This window comes from Boleophthalmus pectinirostris, unplaced genomic scaffold, assembly GCF_026225935.1.
Source record: "Boleophthalmus pectinirostris isolate CB_2022bp ecotype Guang Dong unplaced genomic scaffold, ASM2622593v1 HiC_scaffold_14, whole genome shotgun sequence".
Taxonomy (NCBI): domain Eukaryota; kingdom Metazoa; phylum Chordata; class Actinopteri; order Gobiiformes; family Gobiidae; genus Boleophthalmus; species Boleophthalmus pectinirostris.
The window spans coordinates 23,045,643-23,065,112 of record NW_026571047.1 but is presented as its reverse complement, the minus strand read 5'-3'; the positions used below and the strand labels follow the sequence as shown (position 1 = coordinate 23,065,112).

Below are 19,470 nucleotides of genomic sequence, written 5' to 3'. Positions count from 1 at the left end.
GAATGAATCCTAATGCTGCGAGGTCAGACGGTTTCCAAGAAGTGAAACCAGCTGATGAATCAGGCTAGCACTGAGTAACTTTTGTGGTGGGGGTCATTAAGCATATTTATTTCCATGTTAACAGACGAGTAACGCCACCAGGCCAAGTTACAGGTCAGATCTGTGGAGATGTTACCCTGTTTACAGTATGAATTTATGTTTTATGTTGCACTTGTGAGCAACAAAAACACCTGTAACTGTATAAATGTAAGATTCAGTGTTAAGGTTACGCTATGGGACATTCAAGGCAAAGCAATATCATCTCCACAAAGTCACACAGTGCACCTTTAAATGGCTTTTTAATCTTATTCCATTGACTGTATTAAGGTCAGATTAATCACAGTTTATTGAATATTGAAATATTTGTCGAGAAAGTGACTTTTAAGCTTTTGTCTATTATAAGCTATTTCTAGAGAAGGTGACAGATGTAAACAACGACGTTAAGCTGCTCTGAGGAGGAGACTGAGGCGCTTTGATTAAGTGCTCTGTTGCCATGGAGACGGAGCTGTGATGAGACAAAATTATCATTGAGAGACACGAAAGCGACTGCAGAGGTCAATGTTTTTACACAATGAAAAGCTGCGGCTAATGGATTTGTACAGACGATTTCAGAAATACTAAATAAATATGATGCTGTTAAGGCTGTTTATAGATTTGAATAGATTGAACTTGGTAAAGGTGCACTGTGTCACTTTTCTGGGGGAGGGTCCGTCAAATGCTTTTCTCTGTGGAGATGGCATTGCTTTGTCTAAACCTTTCTATCTTCATGGAGATCAAACCAAGTTATAGGTCAGATCTGTGAATACGCAACCACGCTCACGCTCATAATGTCAGTTTTCTTGGTATTTTGAGCCGTAAAATCAATTGTAATTGAATAAATGTAAGGTAGAGCTGTTTAATGTCATACTTTGGAACATTCCAGGCAGAACAGTGACATATCCATAAAACAAGCAGGTGTTGGACCCCTAAAAGTCCATCAACTGCTTGCTAAAAGTTACACAGTGCACTTCTAACTTGGATATAGCCCAGCCATAATAGTGTGGCGTGCTGGTGAAGGGTCTTCTCACCACCAGAGAAATGTTATTGCTTTGCCAGGAATGTTCTAGCCTGATTCATCAGCCAGTTTCACTTCGTGGAAACTGTCTGACCTCACAGCATTAGGAGTCGTTCACTTGACGGTAAGAGAGTAGATTTTTTATTTAACCAATCGCTGCTATTTGGTTGTGATGTATGTAATGCGCCAAATCCTGTAGGAAGAAGGGCAATAATGTCTTTACCCTTTTCCCCAAACATTCTCTTTGTTCCGGCTTTTAATCCTCGATCTTGGGAATCGTTGCCAACACAGAATGTCTGTCTTCGTCTACATCCATCTCGACCGCTTTGTTTACTGTTGCACTGTACCACAAAAGGGACCCAGACAGATGTTTGAGTTTGACATCATGGCTTCACAGATCTTCACTGATTGGCTGGTGTGTGGTCTACAACTTCCGGGATTCTTGCAAACCGTCTAGTGTATTCTGATTCCTGACGCTGGAGAGAAATGAAATTGAGCGGAGACACTAGGTAGCACCAGCCTGACTAGGAATGATCCATAATGCGGCATTAAACTCGATCTATCTTCCTTGAGTCAAGCAAGTGAGTCTATCAAGCCAAGTTATAAGTCAGGTCTATGGAGTGGCAAGCCTACTCACAGTAAGAATGGATGTTTTATTTATTTTTCCCTGTAACTGAATAAATGCCATAAATCTCCTGCTATACTGTGGAACATTCCAGACAGAACAATAACTGAGTGACTCCCTACCAAAAATGACCCCTTTAATCTTTAGTCTAATGGATGTACATGTGGTAGTTTGGTAGCCACAAGTAGCTTCCATTTAAAGATGCATCCATGTTATACTAAAGTACTAAAGCTCCTTCATATAATACAATCATTTCCTTTCAAATTGTTGTTTTTCTGCAGGCAAAAAGCCAAAGGAAAAAAGCCTTTAGCAAATACAGCTCTTCAAGATGGCAGCTCGCACACGTAATGGTTACCACGGAGACAGAAGCCAGCAGAGACAGGTTTCAAACTCTGCAATAAAAGGTTTTTTGAAGTCCAAGTCTGATCTCAAAATGTTTCATAATTCCGGTTATTATTTATAGTTGGAAATGAAAAACAGATCTCGTTTCATTTAAGACGCCATGCTTTTTAAAGGTGCACCATGTAACTTTTCGGTTGGGGGGTCCGTCACCTGCTTGTTTCTATGGATACGTCATTGTGCTGCCTGGAATGTTCCATAGTATGACATTAAACTGCTCTACCTTACAATTATTCAATGACAGGAGGTTTTGTAGCTCAAAAATACCTAGAAAAACAGGTATGTGTCGCCTCTCCACAGATCTGACCTGTAACTTGATCTGGTTTGGTCTCCATGAAGATAGAAGAGTTTAATCCCATACTGGGAAACACTCAATAATAAAGCAATAACATCTTCACTCTAGGGCTGTGCGATTATGCAACAAATCATTATCATGATTATTTTGGTCAATATTGAAATCACTAATTATTTTTTTAGTTACACAATGCATTTATTCAGCATTTCTCTTGATAATTTATGCAAAACTTTCAAAATTAAAATAAATATAGGCTACAAATATTTACCTTAGAACAATTTTGCGATGTATAAAACATAAAATTAATAAAATATACTTTGAACATAGAAAAATATGAGTGTATCCAAAATAAGATGTTCTACAATCTCTGTATATTTAAAAAATATAATAAATATACTTATTTATATTTTTAAAAATCCCAAAATAAACATTGTTAAGCTTTAAATCATTTCAACTTGATTATATGAGTCTGAAGATCATTTGACACAGAAATCGAAATCGTGATTAAAATTCAATTAACTGCACAGCCTTACTTCACGGATCAAAGCATTAAGTAAGCCCTTAAACTAGCATGCTAACAGTGCACTTCCTGATTATCGGACGAATAAAACGCTTCGAAATGAGATGCCGTCAGTACACAGTGAACAGATTTTGACCTCAGGAGCTGCTTATAGACTACAATAAAGGTGTACTGGGACTGGCCACATGGGGGAAAAAAAAAAGCGACTTTAAAAACTACATATTCTTTACACAACCTTTTTATATTTTTATTCACATACTATGAGGCGGCCATCTTTGTTTTACCCTTTGGTGAATCATGAAGAGGAGCAGCGTTCCTGTGAGAGTCTGACCACGTCTGGTTTGAAGCTCAGAGGCGTATTTGCGTGTTTGTTCTGAGCTTTCATCTGTGCACCAGTTTTATTTTTACACTCGAGACTTCGTGAGCTTTCTGCAGCTACAGCAGGTTTAGACACTACTGCAAAGATACACTGATTTTAGGAAGAGGGAATCAATTAAAGGTCCTAGATTACACAAATTTACTCTTGTGAGATTTAAAGGTGCACTGTGTAACTTTTCTGGTGGAGGGTCCATAGCTTTTCTTTGTGGAGATGTTATTGCTTTGTCTGGAATGTTCCACAGTATGACATTAAACCTTTTTATCTTCACGGAGACCAAACCAGACCAAGTTACAGGTCAGATCTGTGGAGAGGTGACCCCGCTCACAGTCAGAATACATGTTTTTAAAGTATTTTTGAGCTATAAAACCACTTGTAATTGACTAAATGTAATGTTTAATGTCATACTGTGGAACATTCCAGGCAAAGCAATGACATATATAAATAAAAACAAGCAGGTAATGGACCAAAAAGTCTTGTTATAAACTTGTTACCTTATCAAAAACAGACCTGGAGTTGTGTTTTGTTTCATTCACACATGTTTAAGTAAAGCTTTATTATTAGTCTGTCTACATCTCCAAAGCTCAAAATGCTCTGTTCCACCTTGTGATGTCATGAAGCGATATTTTTCAAGTTAAGCTTACTAACCCTTAACAGTTTTACTTTTTGTTCAGTAGAGATTGGCAGTTCCAGGGCTAAAATTACCTAAGTGATTCTAGTGAAGGTGAGGCTGCTCGATGATGGAAAAAAATCATTATCACGATTATTTTGGTCGACAGTGAAATCACGATTATGCAAACAATTATTTTTTTTAGTTACACGATGCATTGATTCAGCATTTCTCTCTTTAACAAAAAGACTTTGTTACTGATAATTTACACTAAACTTTCAAATTTAAAATAAATATAGGCTACAAATATGAACCTTAGAGCAGTTTTGTGATGTATGAAACATAAAATGAATAAAATATACTTTGAACATGATATAAGGCATAGAAAAACATAAATGTATCCAAAATAAACTGTATATATAAAAAAAATAAATAAATGCACTTACTTATAAAAAAAATATCCTAAAATAAACAAGCTTTAAATCGGTTCAACTCGATTATATGAGTTTGAAGATCGTTTGACGCACAATTGCGATCAAAATTCAATTAATTGCACAGTCTTAAGTGAAGGTGTATAGAGTTTAAAAACACACCTGAGCACTTTTTGTATTTCCACAGAAGAGAATAACTCAGCCTAAATACGTAGAGTTTGTGTGAATGAAACAAAACACAACTCCAGGTCTGTTTTTGACGAGGAAACAACATCATAACATGGATCAGAAAATAGCGTAATATGGCCCCTTTGAACAATGCATGACCCAGGTGCTCTGTGGTAATATTATAGTCTTGTTTTGGTGTTGATTTGGTCTTGTTATGGTCTTGTTTTGGTTCTTTTGGCGACAGGAGGTCCACAGATGGAGCAGAGGAGGTCAGAACACAGCGCTCTGCTCATATGGGCCCCTTGTGTTGAGCTGTGTGAGGACAGCTGCCCCGAGATTACAGCCTGTTTACAGTCAAGATTACCAATGTACATTTTCCATTTGGTAATTGGAACGTTTTTAATTAATTCATATTTTCTGCTCATTTATGGATCATGCGACGGAGCATGATTCAAAGCCTGTGGACATCTCACATAAGACTAGCTGTTCTCACTGGACCTCCTGTTTATGGATCTAATGCAGGACAAACTTAATTATACTATATTACACCAAGTTGACTCTTGTGAGCTTTTAGTCATGTTAGAATGTTGTTACCTCATCAAAAATATACCCGGAGTTGTGTTTTGTTTCATTGAGTAACCCTTTATTATTAGTCTGTAGCTTGTGTAGGGTGACCAAACATTTTTGGGTTTTTTTAAGTGATGGAAATGTCTGGGTTTTCATTAACATTCATTGGGGCATTAAACTGAGCATCTCTCGTAGCTCTCTATGACTCAGAAGGAACGAGCAGACACAAACAGTCGGTCAGTCTGCAACATGCCGAAGCGCAAATGTGCATTTAACGATGACTTGGACAAGAAATTCTCTGTTTTCCATCCTGGTCGGGACAAGTGGGAGGCCATGTGCACAGGTTGCGAAGTGTGGTCCCTCGTTTATCGCGGGGCTATGGTCTAAAAATAACCCGCGATAGGTGAAATCCGCGAAATAGTCAACTTTATATTTTACAATTATTATATCTGTTTTAAGTCTGTAAAACCCCTCACGACACACTTCATACACTTTTCTCACACAGGACAGTTACAACCCTTTTTGTATCCTTCTTAAAACTTATTGATGCTGTCGTCCTTTTGTTATTTTCCTCCTTCTTTATGTAACGAACCCAAGATTCATTTATTCTGTAATGGAGCCCTACAGCGCAGAGTCCTGCACGGGTCCATTTTTGGAGACCCCCAGTACAACACCGCACCCGCGCAGGACAGGACCGCACCTGCCCGTTAACCCGAGATTATATCAAACTTTTGCGCTGCCTACGCCATGGACTGAACCAAGACTAAACCAGGACTAAAACAGGACTGATTCCAGGACTGAAGAGGAGGACTAAACCAAATCTGAACTAGGACTAAAACAGGAGTAAACCAGGACTAAACCAGAACTGAAACAGGACTCACTGTCGAGGCGGGCTCGGAGGTGACCACAGAAGAAAGGACCGATGGAGAGTTTCGCACCTCACGGAGGTAAACGCGGCAATTGCCCGATCGCGCTTTGTGGACAAACTGCTCGGGTTCTCTCTTTTAAGTCCAAAATTAGTCCTGGTTTAGACCTGGTTTAGTCCTGACCCACCCGTTTGTAAAAAAAAAAAAAAAAAACATGCAAAAATGACCACGAAAGGTGAACCGCGATATAGTGAGGGACGACTGTAGCTCAATGTCAAGGCCCCACCTCCCGCACCCGGTAAGGTGTCCGGGTTTTCACAAATGGAAATATGGTCACCCTAAGCTTGTGATTTCATGAAGCGGTAGTTTTCAACTTACCAGCAACATTTTTACCTTTTGTTCAGTAGTTTTATCACATGACATCACAAGGTGGAGCAGAGTGTTTTCTGTTTTCAGAGAAGAACTCAGTCTAAATATGCAGGATTTGTGTGTTCAACATGCATGACTGAAACAAAACATGATTGTGAAGAGGAAACAACATTACAATGGATCAGAAAATAGTGTAATATGGGCTCTTTAATGGAACAGTGTGTAAGTATTTACTTTCATAAACATGACCTAACTGTGTCCCCAGATACAAAGTAAACATGTTCAAATCAAATATCGCTTTCACTGGTAACAATTGTGATGCTGATTTATTCTTAATTACAAAATGATTGGGCATGATAGCCAGCTTGTTTATGTTATAATTTGGTTTGGTTTTTTTTTGTTCTCAAGACGATTATCCAATCAGAAAACAGATGGAGCCTCATATGTGCCTCTTATTTGAGTTGCCAATTCCAATGCTGAAATCCAGTTGGTTTAAACCTAAAATGCCTCTTTCTGATCTGAATGGGCGCTACCTAAACCCCAGCACGTGCAGACATCATGAGTCAGTGCTAGTGGAGCCTCTGCAGCTCAGTGAAGGAAGTCTGAGTTTTCACATGAGGCTGGGTCTGTTCATATACTACAGACAGGTCAAACTCAGGCCCTGGGACCAAATTTGGCCCACGAGATCATATCAAACATGTATTAGAGCTGCCCGCCGGCTACAGATAGACTATAGAGACATTATTTATTTTAAATTTTGTTAGTATTTTATATTTTGCTTGTACTGGATTCAATTTTTAAGCAAAACTATTATTAAACATTTATTTTATTCAGAAAAAGGTTAACTTTACATACCTTGAAAGAAGAGAAAACATGCAGATGTTGTTGAAATTTTCCATCAGATATTAGTTTGGCCCACGACTTAGTCCCAGTTTTTACTTTTGGCCTCTGTGAATTTGAGTTTGACACCCCTGAATTGTACTTAGAATGAGAGAAACGTGTATGTATCATGATATATTTAAATAACTGAATTACAGGCATGAATAGATGAACTTGGGTAGCCAAAATTATTGATACTACTTAGTCCACAATCGCAATATTGAAGTGTAACACTACATTAGAGTTATTTCTTAAAACAAATGCAATGTTTTAAACTTCATTGCAACTTCAAGGACGTGAAAATATGATTCTTGTATTTATAACTTGGTGCTCGGTCCATCTGACATTTTAGGGTCATTTTTGAAAGAGCTTTGAATGTTTCTATTCTTTCCTGAAAATAGAGTCTCCCATCTGGACAGCACACTGACTGAAGTGAACTGAAGTGAACTGAAGAGATGTAGATGTGTGTGTTCAACCTAATGGGCTGTTTGAGATGCAGTGTCCTCTCTCTGTCTCTGTGCACCTGGGGCTCATGATTCACTGCATAAAGTCGCATTATTACACAACTCACAACACACACACACATGCACACGGACACACGGACACATACAATTATTGTTGTTGTGACAATTGTTGTTGAGTATATCCATGAAACAGTGCATTTTGAGTTTTGTGATATTGATGCTTTCTTATCATTTTTGACCCCATAGACTAAAGAGTTTAAACTAGGGATGGGCATTCGATTAAAATTTCTAATCGATTGTTGAGAGAATTAACAATTGATTTTTGATTAATCATTAATGTTTTATATTAAAATGATCATCATTATTAATACTATTACTAAATTGCATAAATAAATTCAACTTTACTACGTATAAACCATCACCACTCTAGAGAGACATCAACCAGTTTGACATTATCATGTGTTTAATGTAGTTTTGACACATTTGTTTACATTTTACTAAAACGAAACTTGTGCGCTGATGCGGTTCAGCTTCTGTCGGACTAAAGGACATGACTCAGTGGAATATGAGTGTTCTTTCTGTGACAGAGGGATGTTGATGATACTGATGGTGAGAAGTGTTCTGTGTGTGTGTCACGTTTTCAGGGATCAGACATGTGCAGGTTTAGGGCAGCTCTTTATTTAACAGTCATTTCACTCACTTGATTTATTTTGGCTACTATTGTGATGAAACTCAGCTTTATGTTGCAGTAACTGGGATACTGCGTTTACAAGCACCATGATGAAACCGGGACACTCAAAAAAACATGATCATACCCGGGACACTGATGTGCTGTAAACACACTCACTGAGTGGTGCAGTGTCTCCAACGAGCCAGAGCCCAAACATGAGACTCCAGTGTCTCCTTACACTACACTACGCACAGCAACCTACATTCAATTTGTTGAATACAAATGAATGTGATCGACGAAATTCTTAATGATCAATTATTGATTATTGGATCATCATGCCCATCCCTAGTTTAAACAGTATGGCATTAGATTTTAGCACTTTATAGAGCTTTATTCATTCACTTCACAGTTGGAGGTGGTAATCTACTATTGTAGCCAGAGCTGCCCTGGGACAGACTGATGGAAGTGAGGCAATGTGGGTGAAGTGTCTTTCTATAGGACACAATGGCAGTTCCCATTAGAGTTACTGATGCCCCACTGTAGCACCTGGTATTGCCCTTGGTCTCCCATCCAAGTACTAACCATTACTCCATCACCACTAGTCATATTTAACTTCTGAGATCTGGTGAAATTTTGTATGACTTGCTTAGTTACTTACTGTGGAGAGTAGAGCAGAGGATGTAACAATAACCAAAATATTGTGATATCGTATCATCAAAAGTCTCACAATAATATCGTGGGCTGTCACAATATATCAAATTACAAGTTATTTTGCATAAATGTATGGTTTTATAGTAATAACAGCTTATAAACATCAGAAACTACATATCCCATGATTCATTTCAGCACGGACAACATGAAGAAATATGTTTTTTACTAGAATTCTTGGGATTATGATGGAAATAATTCACACCAAAATCTTGTCAAGGTATTTTAAAAGCAAAAACGTGTCCTATCTACAATTATATCAGCCTCTCCAAAATATCAAAATAAATATCAAACCGAGAGATTTGGATATCGTTACGTTCCTAGTGGAAAGGAGACTCACAGTGAGGCAAATATCAAGCCAAAACGCAAGACAGACTATTGCCATAATGTGGGCACTTCCAGGAAAAGCAGGGCATTGATTTTATTTTATTTTTTACAACTCATCAGATTCTAAACACTCCCAAATAAGTCACTACAAATTGCGATGAGTAGTTTGGCGTGGATGCAGTGGACGTGTGCGGTCTGCCTCGGTGTTTGATGGGATAACACAGAGATAAGAGCGTCCTCCAGGGACCGGGGCTCACACGGCTCACAGCTCCCTGTAATTAGCTGAACGACGTGGGCAGCTGCTGAGGGAGAGCCCCCCTGTCCCACCACACACACCTCCATGATCCACAGAATACAGCCAGAGAGAGAGAGAGAAACACACACTCATCAGCCACCAGACAGGAGAGAGGGAGAGAGAGGGGAGGAGGGGTGAGAGAGAGAATACTGCCAGAGCGGAGAGAACAAACTCATCACCTGCCAGACAAGGAGCGGAGAGAGAGAGAGCGAGGAGAGGGGAGGGAAAGAGGGGAGAAGGAGAAAGAGAGAGGAGGGAGGAAAGAGAGAGAGGAGAGGGTAAGAGGAGAGGGTAGAAGGAGAGAGAGAGAGAGAGGAGGAAGGGGAGATGGAGAGAGAGAAAGCGAGGGGAGAAGGAGCAAGAGGGAGGAGAGAGGGGAGAACGAGAGAGACAAGAGGGAAGAGAGAGGGAAGAGGGAGGAGAGAGGGGAGAAGGAGAGAAAGAGAGGAGGGAAGGAGAGAGAGGAGAGAGTAAGAGGAGAGGGTAGAAGGAGAAAGAGAGATGAGGGAGGAGAGATGGGAAAAGGAGGGAGAGAGAGAGAGGCAGGAAGAGACAGGGAAGAAGGGGAGGGAGAGGAGAGAGGAGAAGGAGAGAGAGAGGAGAGGGGTGAAGGAGAGAGAGGAGAAGGAGAGAGAGGAGAGTGAGAGAGAGAGGAGAGGGGAGACGGAGAGAGGAGAAGGAGAGAGAGAGGAGAGAAGGGAGAAGGAGAGAGAGATGAGAGGGGAGAAGGAGAGAGAGAGGAAGAGAGAAGGAGAGAGAGAGGAGAAGGAGAGAGAGAGGACAGGGGAGAAGGAGAGAGAGGAGAGGGGAGAAGGAGAGAGAGAGGAGAAGGAGACAGAGAGGAGAGGGGTGAAGGAGAGAGAGAGGAGAAGGAGAGAGAGAGGAGAGAGGAGAATGAGAGAGAGAGGAGAGGGGAGACGGAGAGAGAGAGGAGAGAAGGGAGAAGGGAGAGAGAGAGGAGAGAAGGGAGAAGGAGAGAGAGGCGGGAGGGGACAGGGGACAAGGAGAGAGGAGAGAGAAGAGAGGAGAGAGGGGAGACAGAAAGAATACGGAGAACAAACTCATCACAGACCAGACAGGGAGGAGAGAGGGGAGACGGAGAGAGAGGGAGAGAGGAGAGTGGGTAGAAGGAGAGAGAGAGAAGGGAGGAGAGTGGGTAGAAGGAGAGAGAGAGGGGAAGAGAGAATACAGTCAGCGTGGAGAGAACAAACTGATCATGGACCAGACAGGGAGGAGAGAGGGGAGAAGGAGGGAGAGCGGGGGAGAGAGGAGAGAGCGGGGAGAGAGAGGACAAAGAGGAGAGATGGAAGAAGGAGAGAGAATCCATCCAGCGTGAAGAGAACAAACACATCACCGACCAGACAGGGAGGAGAGAGAGAGGGAGAGAGGGGAGGAGACAGAGAGAAGGAGAAAAGAGAGGAAGAGCATGAGAAGGAGCGATGAGAGGTAGGGAGAGAATTAGGGAGGGAGAGAGATAGAGACGAAGAGAATGAAAAGAAGCAATGAGGGAAAGAGAATAAGAGAGAAGCACGGAGACAGAGAGAAAGAGTGATAGGAGGGAGAGAGCATGAGAGGAGAGAAAGAAATAGATAAAAAATGATCACTACAGAGAGAGAAAGAGAGGAGAGAAGAGAGGAAGGAGTTAATGATAGGAGGACAGAGAGAAAGAAGGAGAAAAATGAAGACAGAGAGAGGTTTAAAGGCTGTTTAGGGAACAGGAAGCGCTTAGAAATGGTGACGGATGTTGATAAGGGGAAGGAGCCTGTCAGAATTATATTTACAGTTCAGGACGAGGTAATAACGTAATGAGTTTCCATTAACGTACATTTTCAGGGTTGACAAGCGAAAGTGTGAGAGCGACATTTAGCAAAATTTACTTCTTTGAGCAGAGTAACATTAAAGGGCCAATATTACGCTATTTTTTGATCGATGTTCAAATGTTTCCTCATCACAAACAGACCTGGAGATGTGTAGAGTTCTTCTCTCGATCTGAAGTCACAGTAGCACGAAAGTACCATAAATTCCAGATTATAAGAAGCTACTTTTTTCTAACACTTTGACTAATAAAACGATGCGGCGAATATATGGACGGATTATTTGTTTGGCACATTGTCCATTCATATATACGGTCTATGGTTTGGCAACACGGAGGATACACGCAGCCTGAGTGCGAAAAACGCCGCTGTCTGTGCATGGATCTAGGGTTAAGGGTTACGTCTTACCCGTGTGTGTAAATGACGAGAAGAAACGTCTCAAACTTCAGTAGCCGGGCATCCATTCAAAACTGATTGATAGAACTAACCCTGCCCCCGAGAGAGTCTGAAATCTGCTGAAATCCTCCAAGACACTGACAGGACAGTGGCTCTTTCTGCAGGAGACATGTGCAGTAGAGCCTGGGGAAAGACGGGGGTGATGCGCCAAGGATGATTCTAGTTTGATGTTGAGTTATTTTGCACTTCATACACACACCCTCCTCATGGAAAACACACGAAGAAATACAGATGATGCAGCTTTTAAGTTAAAGGCGATTGATGTGGCTGTGGAAGAAGGAAACAGAGCTGCTGCACGTGAGCTCCGCGTCAGTGAGTCGATGGTGAGACAATGGTGACGGCAGCGTGACGAACTGACTCAGTGCAAAAAGACGACAAAAACTTTCAGAGGCGATAAAAGCAGACGGCCCGAACCTGAAAACGTTCTTGAAGACACGAACACCTGCGGCTTATATTCAGGTGCAGCCTATATATGTACAAGTTTAAAATTTTGTTAAAATTTTGTTGATGCAGCTTTTATTCAGGTGCACGCAATAGTCCGGATTTTACGGTAAGTTAACAGCGATTGATGTGGCGGTCGAAGAAAGAAACAGAGCTGCTGCACGTGAGCTCGGCATCAGTGAGTCGATGGTGAGATTTTGGTGAAGGCAGCGTGACGAACTGACTCAACGCAAAAAGACGACACAAACTTTCAGCGGCGATAAAAGCAGACAACCCGAACTTGAAAATGTTCTTCAAGAATTAAACATCTTCGGCTTATATTCATGTGCGGCCTATATGTACAAGTTTAAAATTTAGTTAAAATTGAGTTGATGTGGCTTATATTCAGGTGCACTCAATGGTCCGGAAATTGCAGTATCAATCAATCAGTCAAACTGTATTTGTATAGTACTTTTCATACATTTGAAATGACCTCAGATCCTCAGGTCGACTGTTCCACAAACTGGGGCCATAAAAGCTGAATGACGACTCACCGTGAGTTTTAGTTTGGACTTTTGGCACAGTTAAAAGACGACTACCTGAGGACCTGAGAGTCCGAGAGGCTCATATGATAAAAGCAGATCTGATAAATAAATAGGACTAAGATCATTAAGAGCTTTATAAACCAATAAAAGAACTTTAAAATCTATCCTGAAGCTCACAGGAAGCCAGTGCAGAGACTTCAGTACCGGGGTGATGTGCTCTCTTCCTGCTGCAGAGTTTTGGATTTCTTTGGAAAAGCAGAAAGGAGAGCATTACAGTAATCAACATGGTTTGTAATAAAAGCATGTATTAAAGTCTCTGCACTGGCCTGAGAGAGAAATGATCTGACTCTGGCAATATTTTTTAAATGATAAAAAAAACAGATTTAGTGATAGACCTGATGTGTGGCTCAAAGCTAATCTCACTATCTAGAGTAACTCCTAAACTTTTGACTGTCTCACAGGGTTCAGTGAGCCTCTCTCTCTGAGCTTCAGGACCAATAATTAAAACTTTGGTTTTTCCCTGGTTGAGCTGGAGGAAGTCTGCTGCCATCCAGGACTTAATATCTAAAATGCAGTTAAAAAGGGAATCAATCGGGCTTAGGTCACCAGGAGACACGGCGATATAAAGTTTGGTATCATCAGTGTAGCTATGAAAGTTACCACCGTGTCTCCTGATGACCTGTCCTAGTGGCAGCATGTACAGATTAAAAAGGGTTGGTAATAGGGATGGGCATGATTAGTCAATTAATCGATAATTGATAATTTCATCGATTACGTTCATTTTAATTCGACAAACCGAATGTAGGTTGCTGTGCGTAGCGTGACCAAACAGGGGTCTGTACATGTGGCTCTCTGCACTCAGAAGGAGCGAGACACAAACACTCGGTCAGTCTGTAACGTGCCAAAGCACAAATGTGTATTTAACAATGACTTGTACAAGAAATTCCACGGTTTCCATTGCGGTGGAGACAAGTGTGAGGCCATGTGCACAGTGAACAAAGCAGCACATATGTTTCAGTGTCCAGTGGGGAAAAAGTTTTGCCAGGTGAGAGTCGCGCACTGACGATGACGACGCCCCACCTCCCACCCCCCGTACGGTGTCCTGGTTTTGACAAACGCAAATATGGTCACACTAACCTGTATTCCACTGAGTCGTGTTGCATCAGCGCACAAGAGCTGCTTTTTTTCCTTCGCTTTGTTTATGCAAATTAATCATGTGGTTTTAAGTTTTCTTTCTGTGAGACATGCACAAAGCTGCGTTAAACACATTAAAATCTCAAACGGGCTGATGTGGCTCTAGAGTGGTTACAGTTTATATGTCATTAAGTTGAATTTATTTATGCAGATTAGTAGTGCAGATAGTAATAATAATGACGATAATTTTAATATAAAAACGTTAACGATTAATCGATAATCGATCGTTAATTCTCCGGACAATCGATTAAGAAAATTTAATCGAATGCCCATCCCTAGTTGGTACTACAATTTAATGTTGAAACTCACAGTCTAATGTCTAAAGAAAGAGTGTTAATTTCACTGTGGTATTGGAATTAGTATTGAGTATCAAGTCTGTTCCTTAGTATTGAAATTGAGTTTGAAATTTTATTATCATGACAACGCTAATAAAAAACATTGCCAATTAAATAAATGACTGCAGTATATTACAACTCGTTACTTTCTTTACAATTAGCAACATGGACAGTATAGTTTGCTGAGTTGGTTTTCTCCATAACTCTTCCTGTATGTAGCTGTGGGCCACATGGGGACAAGATTCACCGGAAACAACAGTGGAGCAAAAGCAGTGATACAGCAGTTTGTATGTAGGCCAGGGCTATAAATCATTGTTGTGTTGTACAGGGCAGGAGACAGGCTCAGCTTCATTATTATCTGCTGTTCACACTCAGGAGGAAGAGCAGGTCTGTGGACAGGGCCCCGCAGGGAGCACACCTCTGCTACAGCTGTCTGTCACAGAAACGTACAATACAAAAATACTAAAATATACAAGGGCGAGAGTTGAGGTTTGAGTTGAGGTTTAAAGGTCTTATATTACTCAAAATTGACTCTTATAATGTTGTTATTGCCTCAAAAACAGACCTGGAGTTGTGTTTTGTTTCATTCACACATGTTGAGTAATCTTTTATCAGAAGTGGGGTCACTATTTTTAGAACTTGATAAAATGGACTAAGACTTGGGACATGACTCGGACTTGAGGCCTGTGACTTGAGAAGACTTGAGAAGCACTTCTCTGAATTCTGAATATTCTGACCATAATGATTAGAGCCCGACCGATATATGGGTTGGCCGATATTATCGGCCAATATGGGCACCTGGAGACATATCGGCTATCGGCCGATATGCTTGCTGATATGGGCCGATATTTCACGTGGGCATGTTATACCTCGTTATAAAGTTTAGACTCTCTACATAATGTTCATTTAATCCAATTTACAGACAGATAAAAGTCCTAATATGTGGCTCCGCATCAGTATTTATCTACGGTGTAATTTGTCTGTGTCCGTACTGTCCCTGAACACACCACCAGACTGACGTCACTTCACTCGCGTGTGTTTGTTTACACCCGCAGCAGTGCGTAACACTGAGATTATATTCTTTTTTCGGACAATCGGTTTGAGTCTGGATTAAAAGGACATTTATTAGTGCAGACTTGTGATGTGAGGAGGAGCCTGTGTGAGCAGTGAGTGTTGGAAATACATCGACTTTGAAGCTAGTTTAGGTTTTGTTAGCGATTAGCTGCTGTAGCTCCCACACATAAACAGGCTGTTTTCTATTGGTCTATTGTAAAGTGACTACATTGGCCGTATATTTGTTACTGGACCTGCACTGATATGTAAATGAGCTGTGAATAGACGTGTGAATGATCCACATTTATGCATATAATTAATTACCGCGGTGCGCACGTTTTTACGGCTAAAGGCTAATAGCGATAGTTTACTAGCTTGGAGTTATGGGTCGGTCGCGATCGAAGCGGCTCTTAGTGCCGACTCTTTGAAGCGAACAACAGGAGCCTGCTTCTTTTTGGGAGCCGTGTTTTCTCTTTTTCTCACTTTTTCTTTTCATGCCGCATGTAGACCCGTAGTTTGACAGCAGCAGCGGCTGAAAACGAAACTTTCAGAAATCTGCGTGTGCATAGGATAAAAAAAGTGCATATTTGGCTGCAGTTCAGCATAAAATGAATAAACCTGGACTAATCTTGGGCTCGAGTGCAGGAGAGAGATAGAAACCGAGTCCCGACACTCAGTCCTGGTTCAGTTCTGGTTTAGTCCTGCTTGCAACAAAACAATCTCAAGAGTCGCTTGGGAGCCAAAAGAGCCAGTTGCTTTAGTGAGCCGAGCCGGTTCTCCAAAAAAAAAAAAACAAACAAAAAAAAACTGGAATACCCATCACTAGCAGTGACAGTAACAGTAGCTAGAATGTGATGCAAAAATGTCATTAGGCAAATCTACTGTCTGTAAATATGATGTAAAGAGTCAAAATAACAATAAATGTTGCCTAAATAAATCCAATTTAGAATTCACTAGAGCCAAACCTAAGTTTTTTAATCAATTCAAGATTTACAGTGAATTTTTACATCACTAAATATATCGGCGATTATATCGGCTATCGGCAGCCCCCAACTCCCATTATATCGGTTTCATATCGGTCACAACAAAATCCATATCGGTCGGGCTCTAATAATGATTCACTCTAAGAACTTGTCAAGACATTTAAAAAGGAAAAATTTAATTAAATTAATTTCTATAACTTTTACATACTCTATAAATATTCATATAATAAATAAACCAAGACTTTTTAAGTATAATTTATCTTAAAAATCATATAAATTGCTAAAATCTAAGCTGTGCTTTGGTTTAAAGACTTGAAATGACTTGAAGCTCAAAGCAGACGACTTGGACTTGACTTGGACTTATTGGCCAGTGACTTGAGACTCGACTTGGACTTGCCTGTACTTGACTTGGGACTTGACTCGGACTTGAGGTCAAAGACTAAGTTGAGACTTACTTGAGATTTGCAAAACAAATACTTGGGCCCTCCAATGTCTTTTATTATTAGCCTGTCTACATCTTAAAAACTCAAAATGCTCTTATTCTAGTGAAGTTCTACGGAGATTAAAAACTGTTTTTTAAAAGCAGCCTAAATATGCAGGGTTTGTGTCTCAACATTACATTTTTTTTTTTTTTTTTAAAGCATAAAATGGGCCATTTAAAGACGCACTATGTACATTTTCTGGAGAACAGTCTCACTATATGCTTGTCTCTGTGGAGATATTCTTGCTTTGCCTGAAATGTTCCACAGTCTTAAGGTTAAGGAGACAAGTCCATGGAGACCAAGGAGCAGGTGACTTTACTGGTCAAGTTACAAATCAGGTTAATGGAGAGGGGACCCTGCTAACAGTGACCTCTGCCTCAGACTGCACACGGTACAGCTCCAGCGCAGAGGCTGTAAGGAATCCAAATAATTAAATGTAATGAGAGGAGCTCATCCTCAGAGGAGGGGCCGCGGTGGTCTCGAGTCATTTTCAGTTTCACCACAGGTAAAATTCTCCAGATAAGGTAGTCCTGACCACTGCTGCCCCAGTCGCACTGAAGGCTGGGTCAAATGCAGAGGACAACTTTACCTCACCTTAACCTTCTCCATGAACGGTGGTCTGACTCCTGCAGCTTTCAAAGGCTGGGACCACAATAGCACAGCAGAGCCCGGATTTGTTTCATCATCTGTTCTTTGTACTTCTTTTCATCTTAACAACGTGCCTGACCAACACTCACGCACACATACACACACACGCGCACACTCACACGCACACACATGCACACACACACAGCACCCTGAGCAAGAAATTACAACCTTTAAGGAAAAGGTTACGATGACATTCAGCTGCTTTTGTATTAAGAGAGACAGAGATACATGAAACAAGAAACAAACATCTAAACCGCATGTGTTAGATGATGCAATGTAACATACATTACTATCAAGTGTGTGTGTGTGTGTATGTGTGTGTGCATGTGTGCTCCAGTGGCTCCCCCAGTGAGATAAGGAGAGTAGAGCCCCATGGCGTTCTGCACGCGCTCAGTGGTGACATCACGACTTCAGGGCGATTACATAACACACACAGAGAACGCCGCCTCGGAGGAGCAGCCAATCACGTCACAGCTTTTCCACACACTATACATAGACACTGTAATGGGTTGTAGGAGTTATTGAACTGTATTAGCCTTGAAAGGAAAATATACGAGAGATGTCAAAGTAGATTTATTCAACCCCATGATCAATCTTATGGCAATTCACAAGTGTTAAAAGTGCACCCAGTTTTGTTTTTGTCTCACTTCAGTTCAGTTATATTGTATAAGCACCTCTTGAGGTCAAAATAAATCTGCTCCGTGTTGTTTGCATCTAATTAGGAAGCATTTTATTGTCCGATGTTCGCTTTACCGTGACTACATTGTTGTTTCTGAGAGTTGTGAAAAACACTTATAAGCTCATCGTGGTAAATAATTAGGTTGCTCTGAATACTTAAAGTAAGTGAGGAATAACTTTGGACCACTGCAAACTGTTTAAAAGTCCCATATGACGCAAAACTGACTCTTGTGAGCTTGAGAATGCTCATTACCTCCTCATAAACATACCTGGAGTTGTGTTTTGTTTCATTCACACGTTTGAATTAGGCCTGAACGATTTTAAGAAAAAACTGAATTGCGATTTTTTTCTGGCAGATATTGTAATTTTGATTTCATCCACGATTTTTTTCAGATCAAGTTTCAGTGCACATGAACATCTGCAAACATCACAGAAATGTACCTTATCATACCAGAGTCTTGCACTGATGATTTGACGCTGGACCTTTTGCTCACATTTGTTTACATTTTACAGAAACAAAACTTAAAACCACATGACTAATTTGCATAAACTATAAGCACTGAAAAGAAAAGCTCACTCCTTGTGCTGCTGATGCGGTTCAGCTTCTGTCGGACTAAAGGACACGACTAGGGCTGGGTATCATTAAGACGTTACCGATACGATACATACCTCGATGCACAGGCCACGATACGATACATATCTCGATACAGTGAGCTTTCGATTCGATACAACACATTTCAAATCGATTCGATACGGTTCAATAAAAAATAAAGTCTAAATTGTGCCTGTGACACTAAAAGCATTTGTTAAACCACTTCTTGTGCAAAGTTCAAATGAAACACACCCATTTTAATCATCAAAACAGTGAAAATGTCAAATGTGTCGCTTAAACGAGTTTCCTTCCTCTAAACAAACGACAAAACTGTAGCTTTGTAACAAAATAATTCAGTAAAATATACCAAAAAATACTCTGGGCAATATATCGATACAGGAGCCCACAATATCGATACTGTATCATCACATCAAACGATACAATATATCGATATTTCAATATTTTTGAACACCCCTAGACACGACTCAGTGGAATATGAGTGTTTTTTCTGTGACAGAGGATGTGCTGCTGATGGTGAATCTGTTCTGTGCTTCTATCACGTTGGAGATGATTCATGTTGAACTTTACACAAACACCAGGTTTAAATC

The 19,470-nt window shown here is 40.6% G+C and overlaps 1 protein-coding gene across 1 annotated transcript in view; it reads right to left on the bottom strand.

Annotated features, from left to right (window-relative positions):
• The window catches only part of aatkb (apoptosis-associated tyrosine kinase b), an 80,803-nt gene that overhangs the window by 50,211 nt on the left and 11,122 nt on the right, over positions 1-19,470 (bottom strand). The window contains exons 2-3 of the mRNA XM_055149916.1: positions 14,753-14,859; positions 12,907-12,959 (exon numbers count right to left, since the gene is read on the bottom strand). Coding sequence (XP_055005891.1) covers positions 12,907-12,959; positions 14,753-14,859 — 160 coding nt within the window. The remainder of the gene's footprint in view (positions 1-12,906; positions 12,960-14,752; positions 14,860-19,470) is intronic.